Source organism: Cryptomeria japonica, chromosome 3 (genome assembly GCF_030272615.1).
Source record: "Cryptomeria japonica chromosome 3, Sugi_1.0, whole genome shotgun sequence".
NCBI classification, from domain to species: Eukaryota; Viridiplantae; Streptophyta; class Pinopsida; order Cupressales; family Cupressaceae; genus Cryptomeria; species Cryptomeria japonica.
In genome coordinates, this window is record NC_081407.1 from 501,336,025 (window position 1) to 501,358,153 (window position 22,129).

A 22,129-nucleotide genomic window follows, 5' to 3' on the forward strand; every position below is an offset into this window, starting at 1 on the left:
AAGAAAAACTAATTGTCCTGCTTATTAGAAACCAAAGGAAAAGAAAAATTGAATTTGCGTTTTAAATCTCCATTTTCAGAAAATAATTACTTCACATATACTAAAATGCTTTTGTAGAATGTGCATCGTTTACCTTCTCAAAAAAAAAAATAGCATTCATGCTGAAAACACACTGTTTTAATGCAACTGAATTTTTATATGCAGTTTCAGTGGGCTGGCTGGTTGTGAATATAAACTGACAGTGTACCTAGAGGTAAGCGTTAAGATTTACCAAGTTCTTTGTAGCCAGTCCAATCACTTTTTTCCCACCACTGCAAGGACACATACCAAAATGTTGAATTAATGTATGGGACAAAAGAAATTTGCCAGAGGAGTTTGAAAGCAAAATGCAATGCTTGGAAAAGCTGTCAAGAGATCATTTTGATATACATGATTAATATTCAATAATATCTTACTTACTGGAAAGAAAAAACAAAGATCAGTCTCGAGTACACATTTATATATTAAAAAAAGGAAACTGCTGACCTGACAATGCTCAACAAAAGAATTCACTACCCCACATATATAATTTTTTGATAAGTAGATTGCAATTGAATATCTTATAAATGTTTTTCAATCACTAGTGAAAAGACTGTTGTTGAAAAAGCAGGACATACTCACCTGAAGAATTAAAAGGAAAACCAAAGGAAGACACTCCTTTATGTAATGCCGTACAAAACAATCCAGCTAGACAAAATTTCTGACACCTACTAGACAACGTGTTTTCCAAATGAAGCAATATATCAAAACATCTAAAGACATTTTTAAACATTCAAATTAAAAAATTCCACTCTAAGATGCCAATCCGAAGAAATACTAGGATATTTAAAAAGGAACGCATCAACCCCAACTTTGTACAAACAGAAAATGATTAAGAATTATAGATTTTACTCTTCTGTAGTTTTAGGCCCATTTTTGTACGTTAAATTTTATCAGAGTTCAAGACTAGGAGCCAAGAAAATGAAAGAATACAGTATAATATATATTTTAAAAGCCAAGCGACAGAATATAAAATATTTTAAATTTGTTTAACATATAGATACCTCATCAAAAAGTGAGCAGTTATTTAGAGTGACCAAGATGTCATTCTTTTTGGCAAAGAAGAAAAATACCAATGAAAGTATTTTCACGTAAAGAACGCATATATATATATATATATATATAATCCAGAAAGAAGATTAAGACTGAATTCTTACCGAACGGCGTAGTTTTGTTGGATATGTGTGTATAATTTACTTGTTTCATTTCCCTTATTGACTGTACAATAAGACACAATTAGTGAGGTTCAAGGCATCACCTAGGCTAGGGTTTGGAAGGCAGCAACCACTCATGCAAGGGTTCAAGGTCAAGAACCCTCAAAAAAAGGGCCATTTATAACTGGTTTTTTCAACCCTTGGTTTACTGCCCATTGTATTGTAATAGCAACTAGCAGTTTCCTATACTGGTGTGTATATTAAATACACACATGGAAGTGTTAAATACAAGTACAAAATATCTTCTTCTACTGATAATAATTAAGTTAACATAGTAGGCAAGTGTTGCTTTTGCTCGATTTTCCAAAAGGGTTTCTTAGGGTAAATAATCTTATTATATGACGATCTTCCATAGAGATGCATCCTCAAGGTCTGGATGATGTCTTGGACATCCCAAGGACTTGGGGAGTTGGAGGGAAAAAAAAAATTTAAGATTGAATGAATGAATGAATATTTTTAATCACATCCACAAGGCCAAGCAGCCTATGGGACCCACGGATAGCCAGCAAATAGAAGCATGCACACCCAAAAACACAGTGCCTAAGTTTCCTTTTCCTTTTCATTCTGCAACTTAGATCGTCTGTTGTGAATCTTGACAAAGAAATCTGCAACTCTAATTATCTTCTCTTCTTCAAACAAATTACCCAAGCTGCTACCCAAGCTGCTCACTTTTAGTGTTTCACCATAATTTATCCGAATATCCTTGTACGCTGAACATTCCATGACGTAATGCCATTTTGTCTCTACCATTTCTTGAGTGCAATATCTACACCTTCTGTCTGACCACTCCTCTTTGGGTATCATCCACCTTCTAGTCTCACATCTAATTTGGTGCGAACTAGTTCTTATCTGAACGATTAACATTAATGCATTCCATTTTATTTCCATTCCTATGTAGGTCTTTTGCGTATGGTCATATGTAGGATTGAAATGTTTGATATAGTATTCCTTTTTCCTCCCAAGCAGCCCTTTCCACATGCTTTCTTTGAATTTCCCTTGCACATACTTTTTTATTTCCCAATTATTCATCCATTTGATGTTTTGTTTCATCGACATGCTCTTCTATCTAATTTTTCTCCAACTGCTATTTTTGGCCAGTGATGAGTCTCCATGTTATCTAATCTTCTTAGATTGACAACCGGAACATAGCCGATGCTTCAACGGGGAAAGCCCCGGCCTCGGTCAGGACAATCTCATATGGAATAGTTGATTTAATCTTGAGGCTATTCGACATTAAAAGTTTTTGTAATCTCTCAATCTGTCTCCACTTTTTTGCTGAAGTGTTGCTACCCCAAACTTCGCATCCATATAGTACCACCGGAATCACAAGAAGCCCAAAAAGAGTTTTCTTACTCTTCCAGTCCCATAGCTCAGCTCTTCTGCATCTGTTTTGAAATGAGTATAAAGCTTTCCATCCTCCTTGTATCCTTTTTGCTCTACATGTTTCTCAATTGAGTTTGTTGTGGAAATCAAGGCCAAGGTACTTATATTCATTGACCACCTGTAAGGGGCTACCTTCAAAAACAATTTCCCTATGAACCTTCTTTTTCTTCAAGGAAAAAATCATGACCTTAGTTTTGCTAGTGTTCACCTACATCCCCACCTCATGGCAAAATAGCTCTAAAGATTTTAAATGTTCCCTCAAATCTTAAGTTGTTTTTGCCAATAAAATAAGATCATCAACATAGAGAAGCAGCTTTATAACATAGTTGGTCAAGTAAACCCCCCCACTACCACACTTGTCTATCCATTCCTCCAGTTTGGCAATGTATATCCCAAATAAAGTAGGGGATAATGGGCATCCCTGCTTGACCCCAATTTCACTTCCAAAACACTTTGAAAATCCATGTTTGGTTCCAATTTTGGCCCAGACTTGTTCATAGAGCCTATGAACAACATCCCTATACTGTTTTGGGATTTCCAATTCTTCCATTCTACTCCACAATTTGCTTCTAGGTACCGTATCAAAAGCTTTCTTGAAGTCAACAAAACAGAAAAAAACCTCCTCTCCCCGTTTATCCCAAACCTTCTCGATCAAGTGTCTAAGTGTCATGCAATGGTCGATGGTAGAATGCTTTGGTCTGAAGCCTACTTGCCCTTTCGCCCTCTTTCCCTCCTTTTCAGCCCAAACGTTGATCCGTTTTTCTATCATGCTCCCTAAGAGTTTACCAAAAAGAGGACTAATCATTATAGTGCGGTAATTTGAAGGGTTGCTAATGTCACCGCTTTTGAGCAATGAGATGACAATACTAATCGTCCAATTTGTCGGAAACCCATACTGAATGACCTAATTGAAAATTCTTTTAATGTGAGGCGTGAGGGCCTCCAAGCCCCATTTTAAGTGTTCCACTTATAGACCATCTACGTCTCGAGCTTTACCCATCACAAGCTTCTTTATTCCTTCTTTAATGTTTTTTGAAGAGAAAAGTTTATCTCTTGAATTGATTATTGGAGGGTTGTCTTTATCTTGCCCTCTCTCATATAGTTGCTTTGCATACTGTAACCATTCAAGATCTATGTGATATCATTCTCTTTATTCATGTCTATTTGTTGCAACTCTTTCCAAAAGCCTCTTGGGTTGTGCCTCCCAAGCAAAATCAACTCCTTTCTTCTTGTTTGCATATGAACTTCTTTTTTCAGTCTAACCAACTTTACATATTCCCTGTTATTACCCCATATTTTGGTCATTTTCTTTGCTGCCTTACAGTCCTCATCATACCATGGGTTTTGCTGGAAAGCTATTTTTGTTGCTTCTTTTAGGCCTAGATCTTTTGCAAGAATTGAGAGCCTTGAAAATAATTGAGAGGTTTTGATGGGTTTTTCGAGTGTTTTTCGAAAGGTTTCTTGGTTTTCACGCGTCAACAGGATTGTACCTTGAGTAGCCTCTTTCTTTTCATTTTGTTGCATCTTCTCTTGACATTGAATATATTTTTGTATGTTGATCTTTACATGTATTGGATTGTGATCTGAATTCATTTCTATGGGACAATCCTTCACCTCTATGTCTATTAAACTTGTCATGAGTTGCTTTGAGCTTATAACATAATCCACCACACTTTGACCATTGTAGGTGCGACATGTAATATTCCCTGAGCTTGGCCAAACCTTTAAACCATTGCATATAATCAAATCATACAAGCTACAAACTCCCAATAATTCTGCCCCATATTGTGTGATAGCCCCTTTTTCATCTTGAGATACTCTTCCCACTTTTGGCTCCCTCCCTCTTCTAGCCATAGAGGGTTGTCCCCTATTCCCTCTTCATTAGTAAGGCAAAGAGACTGGTTATTTAAAGTTCTAGCATTAAAGTATCCAATTAAGATGATTTCTCCTTTGTGGTTGTATGCTGATATATCCTTTTGCAAGGCTGCATATGGGTCCTCTTTGTCTAATTTCTTCTTCTTATAGAATTTTGAGCCATGGGGGGCACAGTAACATGCTACAGGAGCTCCTTAACCTCTATTTTTATCCATATGTGCTGCTTATTTGGGTCTTCCTTTTCCACTTGTATGATTTTTCCCCAAGATTCTCTTACTAATATTGTTACCCCTCGACGTCCCTTTCCGCTTTCAATAAGCTCATTCCATACTAAAGTCTTTGTGTAACCCTCAAAATTCAGGACCTTGCAGCCCTCATGCTCGTGTGTTTCAAGGAGGGCAATTATGTCCATCACCTCAGCTATGGGCCCTAAACCAGGCTCCCTCCTCCAAGGATAACCCCTGCAATTCCAGCTTACCATTGAGAGGTGTGCCTGGGGGGGCTGCCTTCCTATTTATTATGAGTGGTTTTGTTGCTGAACTAAGCTTTCCCTCTATACATCCAAGCCTCATTACCTGCATTTCTTGTTGCTACCACCTTTGCCCATTCCTTTCTTCTCTCTTCTAGTTGTAATGGGGTTAAATCTTCATCTATGTAGAAACATGTTTCCTTGAGAAACCTTTTGTTCCTCATAATTTTGTTCTTGTCCTCTATTATTTTTAGTGTTACCCTTACATTCATATTCCTGTCATCTTGTAGGGCTCTACCAATTCTGCTTGCTTGTTGAATATGCCCTACCCACTCCAACTTGTCCGCTAAAAAGTCTTTAATTAGCTTATCGGCGTGCTCACCTTCTCCATAGTCCTTCAATCCTTTTACTATTATGTTTGTTGCTCTATCATTTAGATGCTTTTCTTCCCCTAAATGCAGCTTAATCTGCTTCTCTATGGGTTCTCTTTGGCTCTCTACTAACCCTTTCGTTACTTGTGCCCACAATTTTGCCTCTTCCAGTTGTTCCTTTAGTTTAGCTTCCCTGATCTCTATGTTTGCTATTGCTGATTGGAACTCCTGTAGAGGTGGAGTGCCTCTTTCCTCCACTTCTACAAAGGAACTTACATCTTTAATCTGCTTTATGTCCTTCATGATCAATATTTCTTGCTGGCCTATTTTCAGATTGGCTTGTAGCTTGACTATTTCCTCTTTAAATACCTTGTTTTCTTCAGTGAGTTTCTGATTGTTATCCATGATCTCTTGCCATTTTCTATACTTCCTCTATTCCAATGCTTCTAAACCTTCAAGTCTCTTCTTCAGCTCCAATAGTTCATTAGCATACATGTCTGAAGACCAAGTTAACGGAGTTGAGTTAGGGTTGTATTGGTTCAGCTTGCCTTCACCTTCCACCTCCCCCTTTGTTTCCACCTCTTGCTGCCTCATTCTCTTAGTGCTATTAAGCTGGTGATTTTGCAAACATATCCTTTCAACTTAATTTTCCAGGTTTTCAACTTGACTTTCCAGATTTCCAACTTGATTTTCCAAGTTTTCACAATTTTCTTGTAACTCAATCTTTGTTTTTGCTTGTTCCTCTTGTGTTTCATGTATGACTGTCCTTTGGCTGGAGTTTATTACTTTTGGTAGCATTGCAATAAATTTACTGTGCCCGAGCCACCTTAATCTCCTAACTAGTTTGGCCTGCCTTTGCCGCAGGATCCTCTTGTATTGTTTGGCATTTACAAATGTCAAACTTTCTCTAACTTGTGTGTAGACGTGATTCTCTATATTCCAAGAGGTTGGAATATGCGGTGTTAGCATGCTAATCTGAGATATAATTTCCTGTTTCTTTATGTTCCCCCTCTCATTACTTTCCCCATTTTCTAACACCATCCCTGCATCCTCTTTGCATTTTGAGAGCTCCGTTGATAAACCCCCCTCCGACATTGCAATGTTTCCCACCGAACTGTTTGTTCCTGACTTCAATATTTTGGGCTTAACGCTGACCCCACAAACTACAGTTGCCAATTGTTGTTTTACTGTTACTAGATGCCAGATGTTTGTTATGTTTTGAGTTTTGATTTGTGTTTGATTGCAGAGTTTAAAACCTTTCAAAAAAAGCCCAAAAAAGAAGCCCAAACGATAACAAAACCACCACGGGCAGGAAGAGGCAGTAATGGCTTACCTTGAGACTTTCGTAGAAAGTGCGGCAAAACTGTTCCCGCAAACTACTGCCTTGAACCCCCATCAGACAACACCAACAAAGCCCTTGTTTGTCTCATAGAACCTGGTCCCAATATTCCATTATTCCCTTGTTTGTCTGATGACTGCTTGTGTTTCCCCATTCGAAGGGCAAAGCCCTCAGTCATTGCGAGCGCCCTGCCTTTTTTTACGGCCACATTGCGCTCTCCAAATTACCGACCTAGGAGCGAATAAATAAACCCCTGCATTCTATGCTCTCCAACATAATTGCAATTCAAAAAAAGGTAAAGTGTGAAGCAAAAAATGGTAAAAAACCTTTAAAACATAAAAAGGGGAAAATTTTCATTGAAACCAAGTGAAATCCAAGTGGTGGTTGCAAAACCACCATGATGATCACATAAATACTGCGGTAGTAGCATAATTGCAATTCAATATATTATGTATCTTCCACAATGGTCTCAAAACCACCCGTGGGAATCAGCAATGCCACACTGACACATGAAAAATGAAAAAAAATTATCGTTTGAGCTTCCTATCTCTTTGTTTGCCCCATCCCTTAGCTTTACCTTCAACCCTTGCATATCTAGAACTTTCACAAGACACATAAAGAAAGGTTTTAGACTCAATTTTAAATGAGAGATTGCCATATAGGAGAATTGGTATTTTCTAAAACTCCATTTTAGCTCAGCCCAAACATAGCAGAGCCCTACACTCTATCATTTTCACAACCCATTGTACCTCCTTTATTAATTGCTTCTATCCAACCAATCCTTTTCCTCCTTCTGCCAAAACTAGAATTCTAAATTAATCCAATTGTAGTCCAACACTAAACAACATTCAAACCGATACAGCCATATTCCTCTTTCAGCCAGTTTTCCCCCTTGATTGGGTGGCATGGCCTAAGAACTACAATCAATCAATTTCCATATTTTGCTTTTCTCTTAGCTTCAAACATTTGGTTGAAGCTCAACATCCATTTGTTTCGGATAGTTTAGCATTGATTTGGTTATTTATAGTTAGTTTCTTTTATCAATTAGATTAGTATTAGTTTCAGATTCGATTTCTAGTTTGTTAGTAGTAGACTAAAAATAATTACTTTATGTAATTGTTTTCAATGATCCACCTGCCAGCGAACTCTACTTTTCCATTATGAAAATAAAAACCACTTTTGGGGCGATTCCTCCTCTTGGCTGCAATGCTTTATTCTTACAGTCCTATCATTGAAAACAATCTTACATTGAAATTATTTCCACAAAGTTCCCCTTCCAGAACACTTTGATTATACTTCAAAGGTATTGAAACCATTCCTTGATCACTGACCTATTGCATTTGTCAGTGCACTTTTAAACTCCTAGCCAAAACAAAAAAGTTCATTAAATAACCCATTTGCAGCCTTCTAAGCTTTTCTTGCCTTCCTGCCCCAACTTTATGGCCCCAAAAGCTCAAACAATTCATTTACATCTTTGTAAGGCTCATGTGTTCACCTTCCAGCATTGTAGAATCCATAAACATATTAGCAATCATCTTTACAACCCTCCAAAATATTGCTACTCATTACGCTGACACATTGGTAGCCTCAAACACATCTGTAACTATTGTTTTACCTTTAAAAGAACCTTCTAAAGCTCCATTATTGTTGTCTCATCTTTTGGATAGCCCCAAGCACACTAGTCATTCACAATTGCATGTTGAAATTCATATTATAATTAATCTCCACCCTTCTAAGGCTATTTAGCAACATTTGCAACCCTTTAAGGCCTTGCAAATCACTGTCCCATCTCATAGAGCACCACCATAAACACCAACAAATCGTTGTTTCATATTACATCAATCTTAAACATGTGCATAGGCCATCATTGGTGCTCCTCGAACAATATACAAACTTGTCAAATAATTTCACATCACACAAACAAGATTTGCTGTGAAATAAATGGCATTAAAACTAAATATCTGCAGCTTTCCAAGGTTCTGTTATCTCCTTTCTTAAAATCTTGCAATCCAAAAACATCCCTACAATTATTTTGTCACCTTCGTGAGAGCTGTCAAATGCTGTCCATACCTTTGTACAGCCCATCAGCACAATTGATCTCAATATTTAAAAATTTTACTCAATGGTCAGACACTTTTCCAGCTTCTTAGAGTCTTATTATTTGCTGCCCTTGTTTCATTAAAGATCCATGGTCATTACAAACAAACTTCTCAACTTCCTAAAGTTTATTTTCTCGGTGCCCTTGCTTTGGAAAACCCCCTGGCATCTCAAGTACATGTCCTTATACATTCTTGACCAGCTTATGGAGTATTTCCACCCTTCTAAGCCTCGTCCACTCACTGCCCCATGCTTACAATGGCCTATACATGTTCAGATTTAACTATTTGATTATTGTATATACGCTTGACGAGCATTACAGATTTTAACATTATTATTGTTGGTTACTAAAGGATATTCTTTGGTGTCCTACTTTTATTACCTATTAAATGATGATTATATTGTTGGACAGCCTTCGAACAACTTTGCAAATGTATTCTTACACATTGTCACATGTTATTAATCACTTCCAACGACTGTATAAACTTGTTTCTACTTCCCAAGTTATCATTAAGCGTTGTTTTATACTTCCAACAGCTCCATTTATTTTGGATTAATTGTTAAATGATTGTATACATTGGAAAAATGCTGGACATAGTTATACACATCACCTTCCAAGGATCTACTCTTCATTGTCTCAAACTCATGGCAACCCATACAGACTCAGACTTTATTGTTGAAAATCATGCAAACTTGTTGAGTGTTGAACATTGATTTACATGGCTATTGCCACATCCATCTTCCTTCTGGATTTCTTCATCCAACTCTCAAGTAAGTGAAGGTGGGAAATTGGAGGAACATGCATCCATACTTATTAACCATTTCCCAGGCTTGATCTGAAACACTTTTATCTTCTAGGCTCCTATCAAACAAATAGATAAAATCACCAAAGAAAGCATCATTGATTCTTCTGAAATGATATTGACTTTGCTTCAAAGTCAATTGTGGGTAGTGCTTCCAAACAGAAACAGACCTTTTGTCACCTTCTGCAGACAGACCTGGAAAATTTCTCATGGCTGCTGCCGCATATACCAAGCATGAAGTCACATAGAACTTCAGGGTAGTAGGAACCTTGGTAAGTTGATCACAAAGTGCATCACTTATTTGCCTTCCCCAAAAGATTATTTTATTATTTTGCCTTATGACATGAGTGTACTGATATATCCATTCATAATATGTATTTGAAGTTGGCAAAACTTTTACCCTGCTAAGAAGAGTTATTAGGTCATTCACTTCTTCTATGAAATCCCTCTTGTGAATAGTCTTGGGCCATCTGGCAATGATTGGTCTAGGAGTTTTCAACCAATTATCATTAATATTCTTCCTATGCCTGTCAGAATTCTTATCATAATAAACTTCAGCTGATTCCATATCTAGGTTGGCAAGAATCTATATCTGGACATTTGAATAATGTATAAAAGAAATCTTCATCCAAAACTTACGCCTTAATCCCATCAACATCTTTGATACTTCTACTAACTAGATCAAAACGGTTTGCCACAGCAAGCACAAATTCAGGATTCTGAACTAACATGGGAAATGTTGCAACCTGATGTATAACCACTATTGATAGTTGGCTCCATCAAATAGTAGTTAGGAGGGTTCTCGACCCTTCAGAGAAACTCATCCAAGTCTACGTGACCAATCTCTGTATCCCTGATATGTTCAATATTGGAGGCCACCGAAGACTGTGGAAAGGTAGGATGAGGATCTTGCTTTTTGAACTTCATCTTTTTCTGACTTGGAGAAGGTGAAGTCATCTGGTAGCTGTGACTGCAACATGTTTGAGAAAAAATTCATGAGTTAGCTGAAAACACCTTCATGAAAAAAATATCTTCACTAGAACAAGAACACTGAAAATACTGTCTTCAAAGGTCCTCTAAGAATAGGACTTTTCTTCTTACTTCGAAAAATTCTAGGTAAACATTTGTACCTCTTAATATTTTTACACTTAGAAAAATTACTAAGTGTTGGTGTCAAACGGGTCTGTAGGCCAGATTTGCACCTAGGGTAGAGCTCATGAAATTCATGGTGCAAATCGGATCTATTGACCCGATTGACACCCAGCAAAACATAAATCAATTCTAAATGTAAGTCGGGTCCATGGACCCAACATACACACCGAAGATTGGGGAAGGGCTTGTGTAAGTCGGGTCCATGGGCTCTTAAGACACACACCACAAAAAGGTTGCAAGTGATAATGGTGTAGGTCGGGTTCATGAACCCGACGTACACTAGGTCATAACCAAAAGGAAGTCATCCGGGTTCACAAGCCCAAACGACACCAATCTCTTGGTGTAGTTCAGGTCTATGGACCCAGATGACACCAAGACTGCCTAACCAACTCAAGCAATACTATCTTGTCGGTAGGATAGCGTGGTAGCATGTAGGGAGGACAGGAGCATCCTTGGATTCTTATGTAGGTGAACTTGTAAAATTGGATATACCAAGCACCGAATTTCTTTATTAACTCTTTTGCTTGCGGAGATAGCCTTTGATGTATGTTGCCTTGCAACGTTCTTGTCAAGTGCATGGTGAAAGCATCATTCACCCTCCTATAAAATTGGATATACCAAGCACCGAATTTGTTTATTAACTCTTTTTCTTGCGAGGATAGCCTTTGATGTATATCGCCTTGCAACGTTCTTGTCAAGTGCATGGTGAAAGCATCATTCACCCTCCTATAATGTGCTCTGTCAGGGTAGTGTAGTTGTGTGTAAGGCTCGGATGCTCTCATCTCTCCATCTCCCATTCCGACTGGACCTCTATATATTAATCATGTGTATTTGTGGGCTCTGGCTAGTGAATATATGAGATATGGACTCATGTAGAATGTCTTAGTGCGTTGGAGTCTCTTCAACTATATGTCAAGGTTATCGCTTATGATTCTTGCCCAGTTGATTTTCTCTCTTCCGGTTGATATTGTCTCCATGAAGTAGAACATCCAAGTCTCAAAGTAATATGGTTGAGGACTTCTTATAACTCGATTGAGTAGAGTGATCAAATCACCAAACACTTCCTTGAAATCAATTCTGTGTAGCCGGTTGGGAACCTTTGATAAGTCGGGTCTAGTCTTTTGTTGGTATTTGTTTTATCATCTACCAAACATTAGAATAAGATACCCAAAGGTATTCTATCCTCTCCTGAAAAATCACTACCGATTCCAAGGTCTATATGTGCGAACAAGCGACTTTAGTGGGATAGCTACTCGGGTAGTGTTTGCTGAAAATCTCAAGGGGGACTTACGTTAACAAGTGTCTTTGAAGTTTCTGGACTTAGACAGATTTAGCAATTTTAGGCTCTCCTTTTTATGGATTTTTGAGATTTAGACTTTCAAAAAAAGGAAAAAGGGATAGGGTTTGGGAAAGCTGATCTAATCCTACGAATTTTGGAGACGGTATTAAAATGGGTGCTCTCGGGAAACCACACTTTGCTTCGCCACACTGAGGACAACTACACAAAGCGGGTGCAATCTTCAACGGGTTGTGCTTATGATTGAAATGTTGGCAGGCACAGAGGATAGGCTCAGACTAACTTTGCACAGTGAGATGGAAATCATCCATTCACCAAAAGTATGAGCAGAGATACACCGCCACTTAACACTTATCAAATCCTTCATTCGATTCTAACAACATGAAAGCAAATCTAAATTAACTTTAACTAAAGTGTTGAGGAAATTGAAACCATGTCAATCATTCAAACAACAGAGATTACAAAGCCTTAAGAGAAAGCGCACATGCAATATATTATTTGAAAATGACCTTCACGCAACAATATGTCAAAAACCTCACACTCTCCAAATGAGAGGAGGTAGCCTTATATAGTTTTTCAAAAATCAATGAACGGTCGAGATCAAACAGTGATCAAGGGCCCAGATTGAAAGCTACAAACCCTAATTACGGTTTCCCAAAACTCTATTAGTTTGAAAGAATGAGAAAGTGACATGTGGCACAGCTGCTGTTGTCACTGAGGTGAGTGTTCAGTTTCCCCTTTTGCAAATTCAATGTATCTGGACACAATGAGCCTGACCTCCTCCATAGTGACACTTGGCAAGTTGCTAATCTGGAAGTCAATGATGTCCACATCATCAGTACATGTGGCGAGGATGCCTTCCCAGTCAACTGCTTGGGCAAGAAAGTTCTCGTCAATGAAGAGAAAACTTGCAATCCTTGAAAGATCGCCCTTATCAATCATCCCCGAGTCTTTGAAAAAGCTTGACTGAATTCTGGCTCTCAGGTTCTCTGCCTGCAAGTGTTTTTCTTGTATACCCTCTTTCTTCCAGATCTCTGATGCTACACGAAACACCTTACTCAAAATTTCCCTGACACTTTCTTCTGTCTCAATGCACTTAGTCTCAGATTTCTTCAGGCCTTCAATCCTGGTGACCAATGCATAATACCAGGTGTTAAAGTCGTATCTATCCCCAGCCTGTATGACACCTGCATCCACCAAACTTCGTTTTGACAGACCTCGGATAACCTTCAATTGCGGAAGTATTTCATCTTGAATTTCTTCAACATCTTCCCAATTTGCAACTAGGTCCTGAATCCAGCTGACTAATGAAGAAGCCGACTCATGTGCCACTCACCTTGCCAGCTCAAAGGGTCCTTAGTCGTTATTAAAGCCTTCTTTCACAGTCTAAGTCTCCATATTGCATCAACGATTTCAATCTCATAACAATCCCTATGCTTGATTCCAATGTTTTCATCTCAGGTGATGATGATCAAACGAAATGGTCATCATATATCGCTCATAGCCAGGGTGTCGAGGAACAAACTCACTCAACTTCATCTCATCTAAAGGATCAGACTACTGTCTAACCTAACTAAACCCCTAAAACTAAAGCAAAAGAGGGGGTCCCCATTTGTGATGGGACGATGTGTGACATGGTCACAACATTGAGGTCATAGTGGTGGGATTTTATTGAGGGCATAGACATGTTTACACATTCCATCCATCCAACACTATGTCCCATGAGTTCTCTTATAGGTAAGTCCTATGACCCAAGTTCATGGATGGCTTATGCAATGGTGTTTGTCCCAACAAGATAGAATTCATGAAATCTTTATCTCATCATTTCTACTAAAAGACGGGGTTCTATCCAAAAGGATAGAGCTTCATGGAAATTTTATTCCATGGTTTATACCAAAAGATAGTGTCATGTCCCCTCCTTGGTCCTTATATATATATCCTATTATTATTAATTAATATAATAATTACCAGCAAATTATTTATTACTTACATGAAACATAATTTATTATTTATTAATAATCTTAAATTAATATAATATTATTATAAATTAATAATATTATTTATTTATTAATAATCCGCCTTTTGCACATTCAAATTACTCGATAGTAATAATCAGGCATAGCTATTAATATTAGCTATTAATTAAAGCTGTCAGTTAATAATAACCAAAAGCTCTAGAGATATTGTCATTGATGGCAAAGAATTGGCATCTACTTATAGCAGCAAATTTGAAGTAGACTAATGATCAATTACTATATCTACTTGTAATATATAGAAGACTCAGCCTAAAGTATATACAGGTCATATTTTATATATATATATATATATGAGTATAGAATACATACACATCTTGATGAAGATATATTCTACAGCACATATACACTTTGTATTCTGCGTACAGAATACTCATACACTTTGTTGAAGACTCAGATACATATTCTGAGTACACAGTATATGAATATAATCTGCAATGTATAAATAAATACAGTTGGAGTATTATACACTGATGCATGCGGTAACCCAGACATAGATATATGGTTCTGTGTGACAGCTACGCAGTAAATAATTAATACGTAGTTGACAAAGTTATTCACAACAGCAAACCAAATGACAGTCGACTATATGAATAAATGACCATAATACACAAGCGATATCTCAAAAGTAGTGGTTCTTCTCTACACGGGAAAACAGTGGCAGATCATGAATATCGTATTTATAATATGGAAAGAGCAGTCAACGGATATTTTGGAGAGGACCAAGTCATTCCCTAGAGGGTGGGAATTCACGAATTTGTTTAGCATTAACAAATCGATATAATCAAGGCCGATTCCTTAGTAGTAATCAATTCACTTGGATAAGCTGTGTCTCTTATAAAAGGATGTGTCTTTCGTAGGGAAAACATATTGGGGAATATATAATATGGGCAACTATGGAAGAGATTGAGAATTATAGTCTGTGTGCATAAAGGGGGTCCAGTTGCACCATTCTGATCGCCATCAATCAGATCTATATTAAATTACTGGCAGTAACATCTTCGTTCTTGGTGGTATGCATGGGATGTTCTTAATATGTATGCTTAATATATGAAGCCTGATGATATTCTTATGCAGAACTGAGTAATAAACAAATATATATATATATATATAAAGGATAACATAATGATTATAACTACTATAATATATAGTATATTACTATCTAAGAATAAATTAATTAGAAATATATATATATATGTAATAAATTAAATGAACAAGTAAAATTGAGATTATAAATCAGATTAAATTGTCTATTCGATATAAGGGAAAGATTATGATCCGATTCATGTTAAGAAGGTTTGTCTCCTAATCAATATAGTTTAAGTGTAAGAGTGTTGTGAAGGCTTAATTATGGTTTAAACAGCCCTAAAATTACTAGGGGACATTACAGATAGGCTGACTATTCAAAAGAGTAGGGCTCTATCCGAAAGGATAAAATTGCTCTATAGTGTGATAGATAGTTTGTTACTTTTCATCGCATCTAATTTCATGAGGCTTTGTTCAGATACAAATTAAGTTATTCCTTCATTACTAGGTTCTACAAGTAAGGCCCAGAATCAAAGCCGGTTACAAGCCAACACCCAATGCAAGCCGAGATCGCCCTAGGTTCATCCCAGGCGCTCGAGTTCCCTATAGGTCCAGCTCATCCATACCCACAGGGAACCCGGGCACTTGGGGCACACCCAGGTCGAACTCGACGGCAAATCCGAACGTACCTAGAAGACCCCACACTCTTGGGTGCCCAAAAACGAGGCCCACGAGTTTAAAAACACATTTTTTTAACATTTTAAAATTTGTAAAACCCTGATTATACGCCCTAACGATGCCTCTTTCTGCTCTTTTCACTCATTCTTCATCATTATACTTTCATTTTTCATTTTTTTTTCTCCAAGTGTGTTTTCAAGGTGATTGCATTTTTCTTCGAAGGTGAAGGCTACGAAGGTGTGAGACACACATCAAAGGCATAGGAATCATTGGAGAAGGAAGGTTTAGCCATCAAAGGAGAGTTAATCTTCGTTTTTTTCAAGTTTTCAAAAAACAAGAAGTTCTTTTTTTTAATTTAAGAAGTTTTGAATATTTCTTTTACACTTTGTATGCATAAAAAGGGATTATAATGCCGATTTTTTTTCAATAATGTTGAGTTTTCCATTTTTGAATTTAGGTTCATTATTCATACATAATGCTTGGAAGTGCAAGTGAAAGCTCTAGTTCAATTGCCCAAGCCCAAACTCAAGAAAGCGCTTTTGATATTGATGTTGATTTGCCACTTTGGCATTATACAACAGTGAGCAAAGGTCTAGTGATGGGAGTTTTCTTTGGCGATGTAACCATTGTACTTAGAGTATACCAGCTCGTACTATCAAGTGAAAGGTCACTTTTATGCCATCTTTGACGCAGAATAAAATTATGTAAGGGGTCAGATGACAAAGGGCTGCCAAAATCTCTAGGAGGAAATTGATAGGAGAAGCAACAAACCAAAGACTGACCATCCTCTTGCCAAGGCAAGCTTGAAGATGCCTCCTAGTGGCTCCACAAGACCGGCTGGCCCACATCCTTTCATGCCAATGCCACCACCTTTTGAACAAGAGAATGTTTTAGTTACACGAAAAAGAGGCCCATTAGATAGTGCCTTCAAAAATGAAATAAGAGAGGTTGCAGATCAGAGCGTTGCTCGTTGCATTTATGGCAATCAGCTTCCTTTAAACATTGTTAGATCATCTTATTTTTGGGACATGGTGCATACCCTTTGCAATACACCTCCTGATTATGTTTTGACCCGGGTATGAAAGGGTGTGAACCACCTTATTGGCAGAGGAGAAAGCTTCTACAGAGACACAATTGAACGTCATCAAAGATACATGGCCGAACACAAGTGTGTCCATCATTTCTAATGGATGGAAAGATTGTTAAAATAGGCCACTAATCAATGTTATAGCAATATCCTCTAAAGGGGCAATGTTTTTGAAAGCAATGGATTGTGAGGGGCAAGTGAAAGATGCAAGTTTCATTACCAATATCCTCATAAAATCAATTGACATAGTCGGGCCTCAAAATTTTGTCCGAGTCATAACGAGCAATGCTAAAAATTGTAGGGCAGTTGGGTCTATAGTGGAGGCTACATATAATCACATTTTTTGGACACCACGTGTAGTCCACTCACTCAATTTAATCATGCAAAAGGTTCACACACAAATTGTTTGGGTCAAACATATTTACACAGAGGGCGACGAGATTCAATTTTTTGTGACTAGTCATCACATGTCACAAGCCATATTCAGGACCTTCTCCAAGTTGAATTTGTTGAAGGTAATTTAGATTTTATTTTTTATAGTTGATATATGACGTGTATTTTTGTGTGCCATGTTGCAAAAACATGATTTGCATCTCACACACTCATCTTAAGACTTGTGAAGCAACAAGAGACCTTGAGAGCTATGGTCATCAACACCTTGTGGAATGCATGGAAGCAGTCAAACACTGAAAGAACCCAAAAAGTAAGAGCATTGATCCTTGATTATGATATGTGGGATCATGTGGAATATGTTTTGAGTTTCACCGAGCCCATCATGAGCATGATTAGGTATGTTGATACTTATCGCCCATGTTTGGGTGAAATTTATGATGGCATGGACTTCATGGTGGAAAAAATAAGAGCGATAATAGAGGCCAAGGAACATGACCCAATGAAAACATTTTTCAAAATTGTGCAACAAATTGTTGTTGATCATTGGAACAAGATGGCCACTCACTTACATCTCTTACTTTGACGTCAAAGTTTTATAGTGCAGAGATGCTTGCATTGCCAAGGAGGTTGCCACCATATAAAGATGTGGAGGTTGTTATTGCATATAGGGTTGCATTTGAAAAGATATATTTAAATGAAGAAACTAGAAATAGTCTTGAGGGAGTTTGGTCAATTCGTATCTACAAAATATCATGTTACTGTAGCTCTTCAAGCCAAATATGGGATGGCAAATGATGAGTGGTGGCATGTACATGGTAAAGGCTCCATTTTCTTGCAGCCTCTTGCAATTATAATTCTCTCCCAAGTATGTATCTTTATTTATATTTTTTGTTTTCCATTTGATGCTATCATATTAAAATATTTTTATTTTATAATGTAGAGTAGAAAATTGCATACCCCTTTGCAATTCCACCTACACTTGTGTAGCCACTAATAGTGTTCATTCCCCTAGCATCTGAGTTGGCTCATTTCAGCCCTTGTATCAGCATTTTCCCTCCCAAGATGCTCAGGACGCCTTTTCAACAACTACCTTTTAGTGTAAGTTTTGCATTAACCGCGTGATTCTCTTGCAGCTGGTCCTTTTCGAGCGTATTTTGTTTGGACACTAGCGCGTTGCGCCGACATCCGTACGCTGTGTAAATGTCCCACAACATCTTAACGCTTGAATGTCATTTTTGAACATTTTCCACTTGTCACTTGCCCAAGTTAGTGAAAACGGCTCAAAATCTTCCAAAACGGTTCAGCAACCCTCTTTTCCCTCCTATTATCTCTTTTAAATCTATCCTTTCAATCCATGGAATCTCTCTGGGTTCTTGCAATAAATCTCTCTGGTTCTCTTCGCTCTCACAGCTTTCGCTTACTCTCTCTCATTTGCTACAACAATCTCTAGCTTGCTACAATAGTCTTTGCATCTCTCTTGGCTTTCTCAAGCCTTGCTGGTAATATCTTTCTCACGTCTTTGAGCATCTTGGGATTTATCACATCCCCTATCTATTTGATCATTTATCATTCTATCTATTTATCTTTCAGATCTATCTATCTATCTGGCTGTCCATGGAGGTGGAAACACCAATGCGGGGGTTTGACTGAGGCAAACCCTTATACAGCCCCAACATTTTTCCTCTTCACCTTCTATGCAAATTTATTAGAAGCATTTGAACGCATGAGGACTTGCTTATGCTTTATTTATTTCATTTATATTCATTTATGTTTATATTTATTATCTGGTATTCGTTATCAAATTTCTAACTTCTGGGTTTTACAGGTTATCTAAAGTATACATTGAGTTTCACATTTTCTAAATTTTTTGTTTCATTTCATACAAGACTACAGTGCGCCATCACATATTTGGACTAAAAGCTCTTTGTCATCTTCTCTTTCCAGTTTTGTAATCAGAATCCTTATTTTCTTTATCTATAATAAGATATCTTCAACAGTTTAACTAGTTGGAGAAATCTGAATGTGTGGTAAGAAATTAGCCTTCAAGGGAACATATTTTCTCCCTTTCCAAGGTCAGATTTACTCCATCACATATAATTTATGTTTTAAGTTTTTAACTAATGTTGTATGCAAACTCAGCAAGTTGCAAGTTCTTCTTCAGCTGACAAGAATTGGAGTACATATACTCCTTCATCCACTTGATCAAGCGCAATCATTTGGATGCAAAAAAAGAAAAGGATTTGGTCTACGTACACTCCAACCTTCATCTATCATCACATAATAAAGCTGAATATAATGCAGATACGACAAGGAATTGGGATCTAGCCCCTAAGTGTGCTGATTTAGATGCTACAGTTGCACGGCTTACCCAAGTCTGTATAGATGAGGCAGCTTTGGAACTTAACAGACGTAGCTAGTGGGAGTGGCAATCCAATGGATTGTGGTTCAAATGATGTTGAATTTGAACCAAATGATGACCTTGGGCTCGATGCTTTTGATGAAGATGAATATGGAGATTAAATCCCATATGGATTGTAATTTTAATGTTCATTGTGTCATGACAATTTGAGACTTGAAAATTGAATATTATCAATTTTGCAAATTATGAATATGATGTTATGATATTATGAATGTTACTGGCAATTATGGATTTATGTATGAAAAAGTTATGTATATATATATGTGTGTGTGTGTGTGTGTGTGTGTGTGTGTGTGTGTGTGTGTGTATCATAGATGAAAAAAAAAGGGAAAAAATCATTTAAATTGTGATTTCCATATATATGATATATATGTATGTATATATATCATAGATGAAAAAAAAGGGAAAAAATCATTTAAATCGCGATTTCTCCCGATTCAAAACCCTAAAAGAAAATTGCGATTAAAATCATTGCAAAACGGTATAAAATCGTGGGCATTAAAATTTCCAAAGGCTTCATTCGGCATACATGTTATATTTTCGTCTGTTTGTAGGGCTTCTTAAAATAGTTGCTGCTTAATGTTATTTCGTTTGCATTGCATCGAAGGCGAAGGGTTATCGGAGGCCCTGAAGCATCGGTCAAAGATCGACGCTTCAGGCCCTCCGATAACCCTTCACCCCCGATGTTTTGTTTTTACTATGTTTTTATATTATTATTGATTTATATCATGTTTCCATATTTTGTTAATACTATGATTTATGTAATATATTAATTTTATTTAAATTATTAGTTTATTAACAATTTAACATAAATGTATAAATAAAATTAAATAGTCATAATGTAGAAAATATATTATATTAATATATAATATTTATTATTTCATGTTTTTTATATATTTTTATATCAAAGTTCTATAATTCACAATAAAGATATTATTCACTTTGAGTTCTATAATATTTATTATTTCATGTATTTATATATTTATTATAACATTTATAATGCAGAATTTGATATCTGAGTTCTATAATTCAAAAGGAATGCTACTTGCTATTATGTTCTATAAATTTAGTGTATATGTGTGTGTGTTTTTTAGAATATTTTAAGAAATTATATATTTTCAAATGTTCGATAAATTTGCTGATTTATTGCCAATTTTTTCTCGATTTTTTGCCGATTCCCGATTTTTTTTTAAATTTCGGCCAAAAAATTTATTGCCGATTAAAAGTTTTTCATCTTTGATATATATATATATACATACATATATATGTAGGTATAGATATATATGCATGCATGTATGTATGTATGTATGTATGTATGTATGTATCAAAGATACACGACTCTATGAGTCCAGAGCCAGGCCAGCTCTACAAAATCCAAGGGGCTCTGGACTCAGACTCGGACTCGTCTAGCCAGGTCTTCTTAGACTCGCCAAGTCTGTCAGACTCGGCAAACTCGCTGAATCCTGAGAGTAAGACTCTGCCATGCACTGACACATAAAAAGCAAAAAAAATTAAAACATCAGAGATGTGTTTAAAAACTAAAAGATTCTATTAGTCTAAAAAATATATCCTAGGCACATAGCCTAGCAGCCAAAAGATTATATAATACAGAAGAGGAATGACATTTGAGTGTAATTTAGTTTCAGTTTAGTAAATGACAATTTTTTTAACTTTGTTAGTATTTTCAGTGGTGTGTATTTATGAGTTATCGCACTCAAGTTTGCAGTTACGATTGCCTTTTTGAATTCAAAATCTGCTTACCATGGTCTGAAAATTAACATGATTTTAGAGCACATTGACTGAAATCTTTTAAGTCCTTGTAGGGAGTGCAGCACTACATATTAAAGGGAATTGTCAAAGGATTCACTACTTATTTCAGTCTTAGAGAGTGTGACAGTCTAGAGGGCACTTATAACTCTACACCTTGGAAGAGTAGATTGCAAATGCTATTGTACGAAGTTGATTGAATTTTTGTGGAAGCTAAGATTGCACCTCCTAACAATCTTGTTCAATTGACTGAGAATAACAAAAAGTTGGCTAAGGCAAAGAAAATCATCCTAGTTTTGGTGAAAGACCATTTGGTCCCTCACACCGCAGAGAAGACACTATCATGAATACTTCTTGGAAGATGCTGCCAAAGTGAAGATCATTAAACATCGGATCAACTTGTTGCTACAGTGGCAAAGGTCAATGATGATGAGTTGCTGTCCATAGCACTAAATGATTTCTTATCTTGGGATCCATTTGTTCAATCTGTTTGCTGTTGTGAGATGCTTACCACTTTTGACAAGCTTTGGGATGATTTTATCCAATATGAGAACCTATCTTTAGTTTCACTTCAAAGTAGCTTCTATTTGATGAGATTATTGTGTCTTTGAGGTTTATTTATTAAAAGATGCATGGAACAAGTTTTAA

At 36.8% G+C, this 22,129-nt stretch overlaps 1 protein-coding gene across 2 annotated transcripts in view; it reads right to left on the reverse strand.

The window, feature by feature from the left end:
• LOC131067463 (protein EARLY STARVATION 1, chloroplastic) overlaps window positions 1–22,129 on the reverse strand; it is a 193,259-nt gene that overhangs the window by 117,984 nt on the left and 53,146 nt on the right. For both annotated transcript variants that reach the window (XM_058002488.2, XM_058002486.2), the window contains exon 4: window positions 272–311. In XM_058002488.2, coding sequence (XP_057858471.1) covers window positions 272–311 — 40 coding nt within the window. The remainder of the gene's footprint in view (window positions 1–271; window positions 312–22,129) is intronic.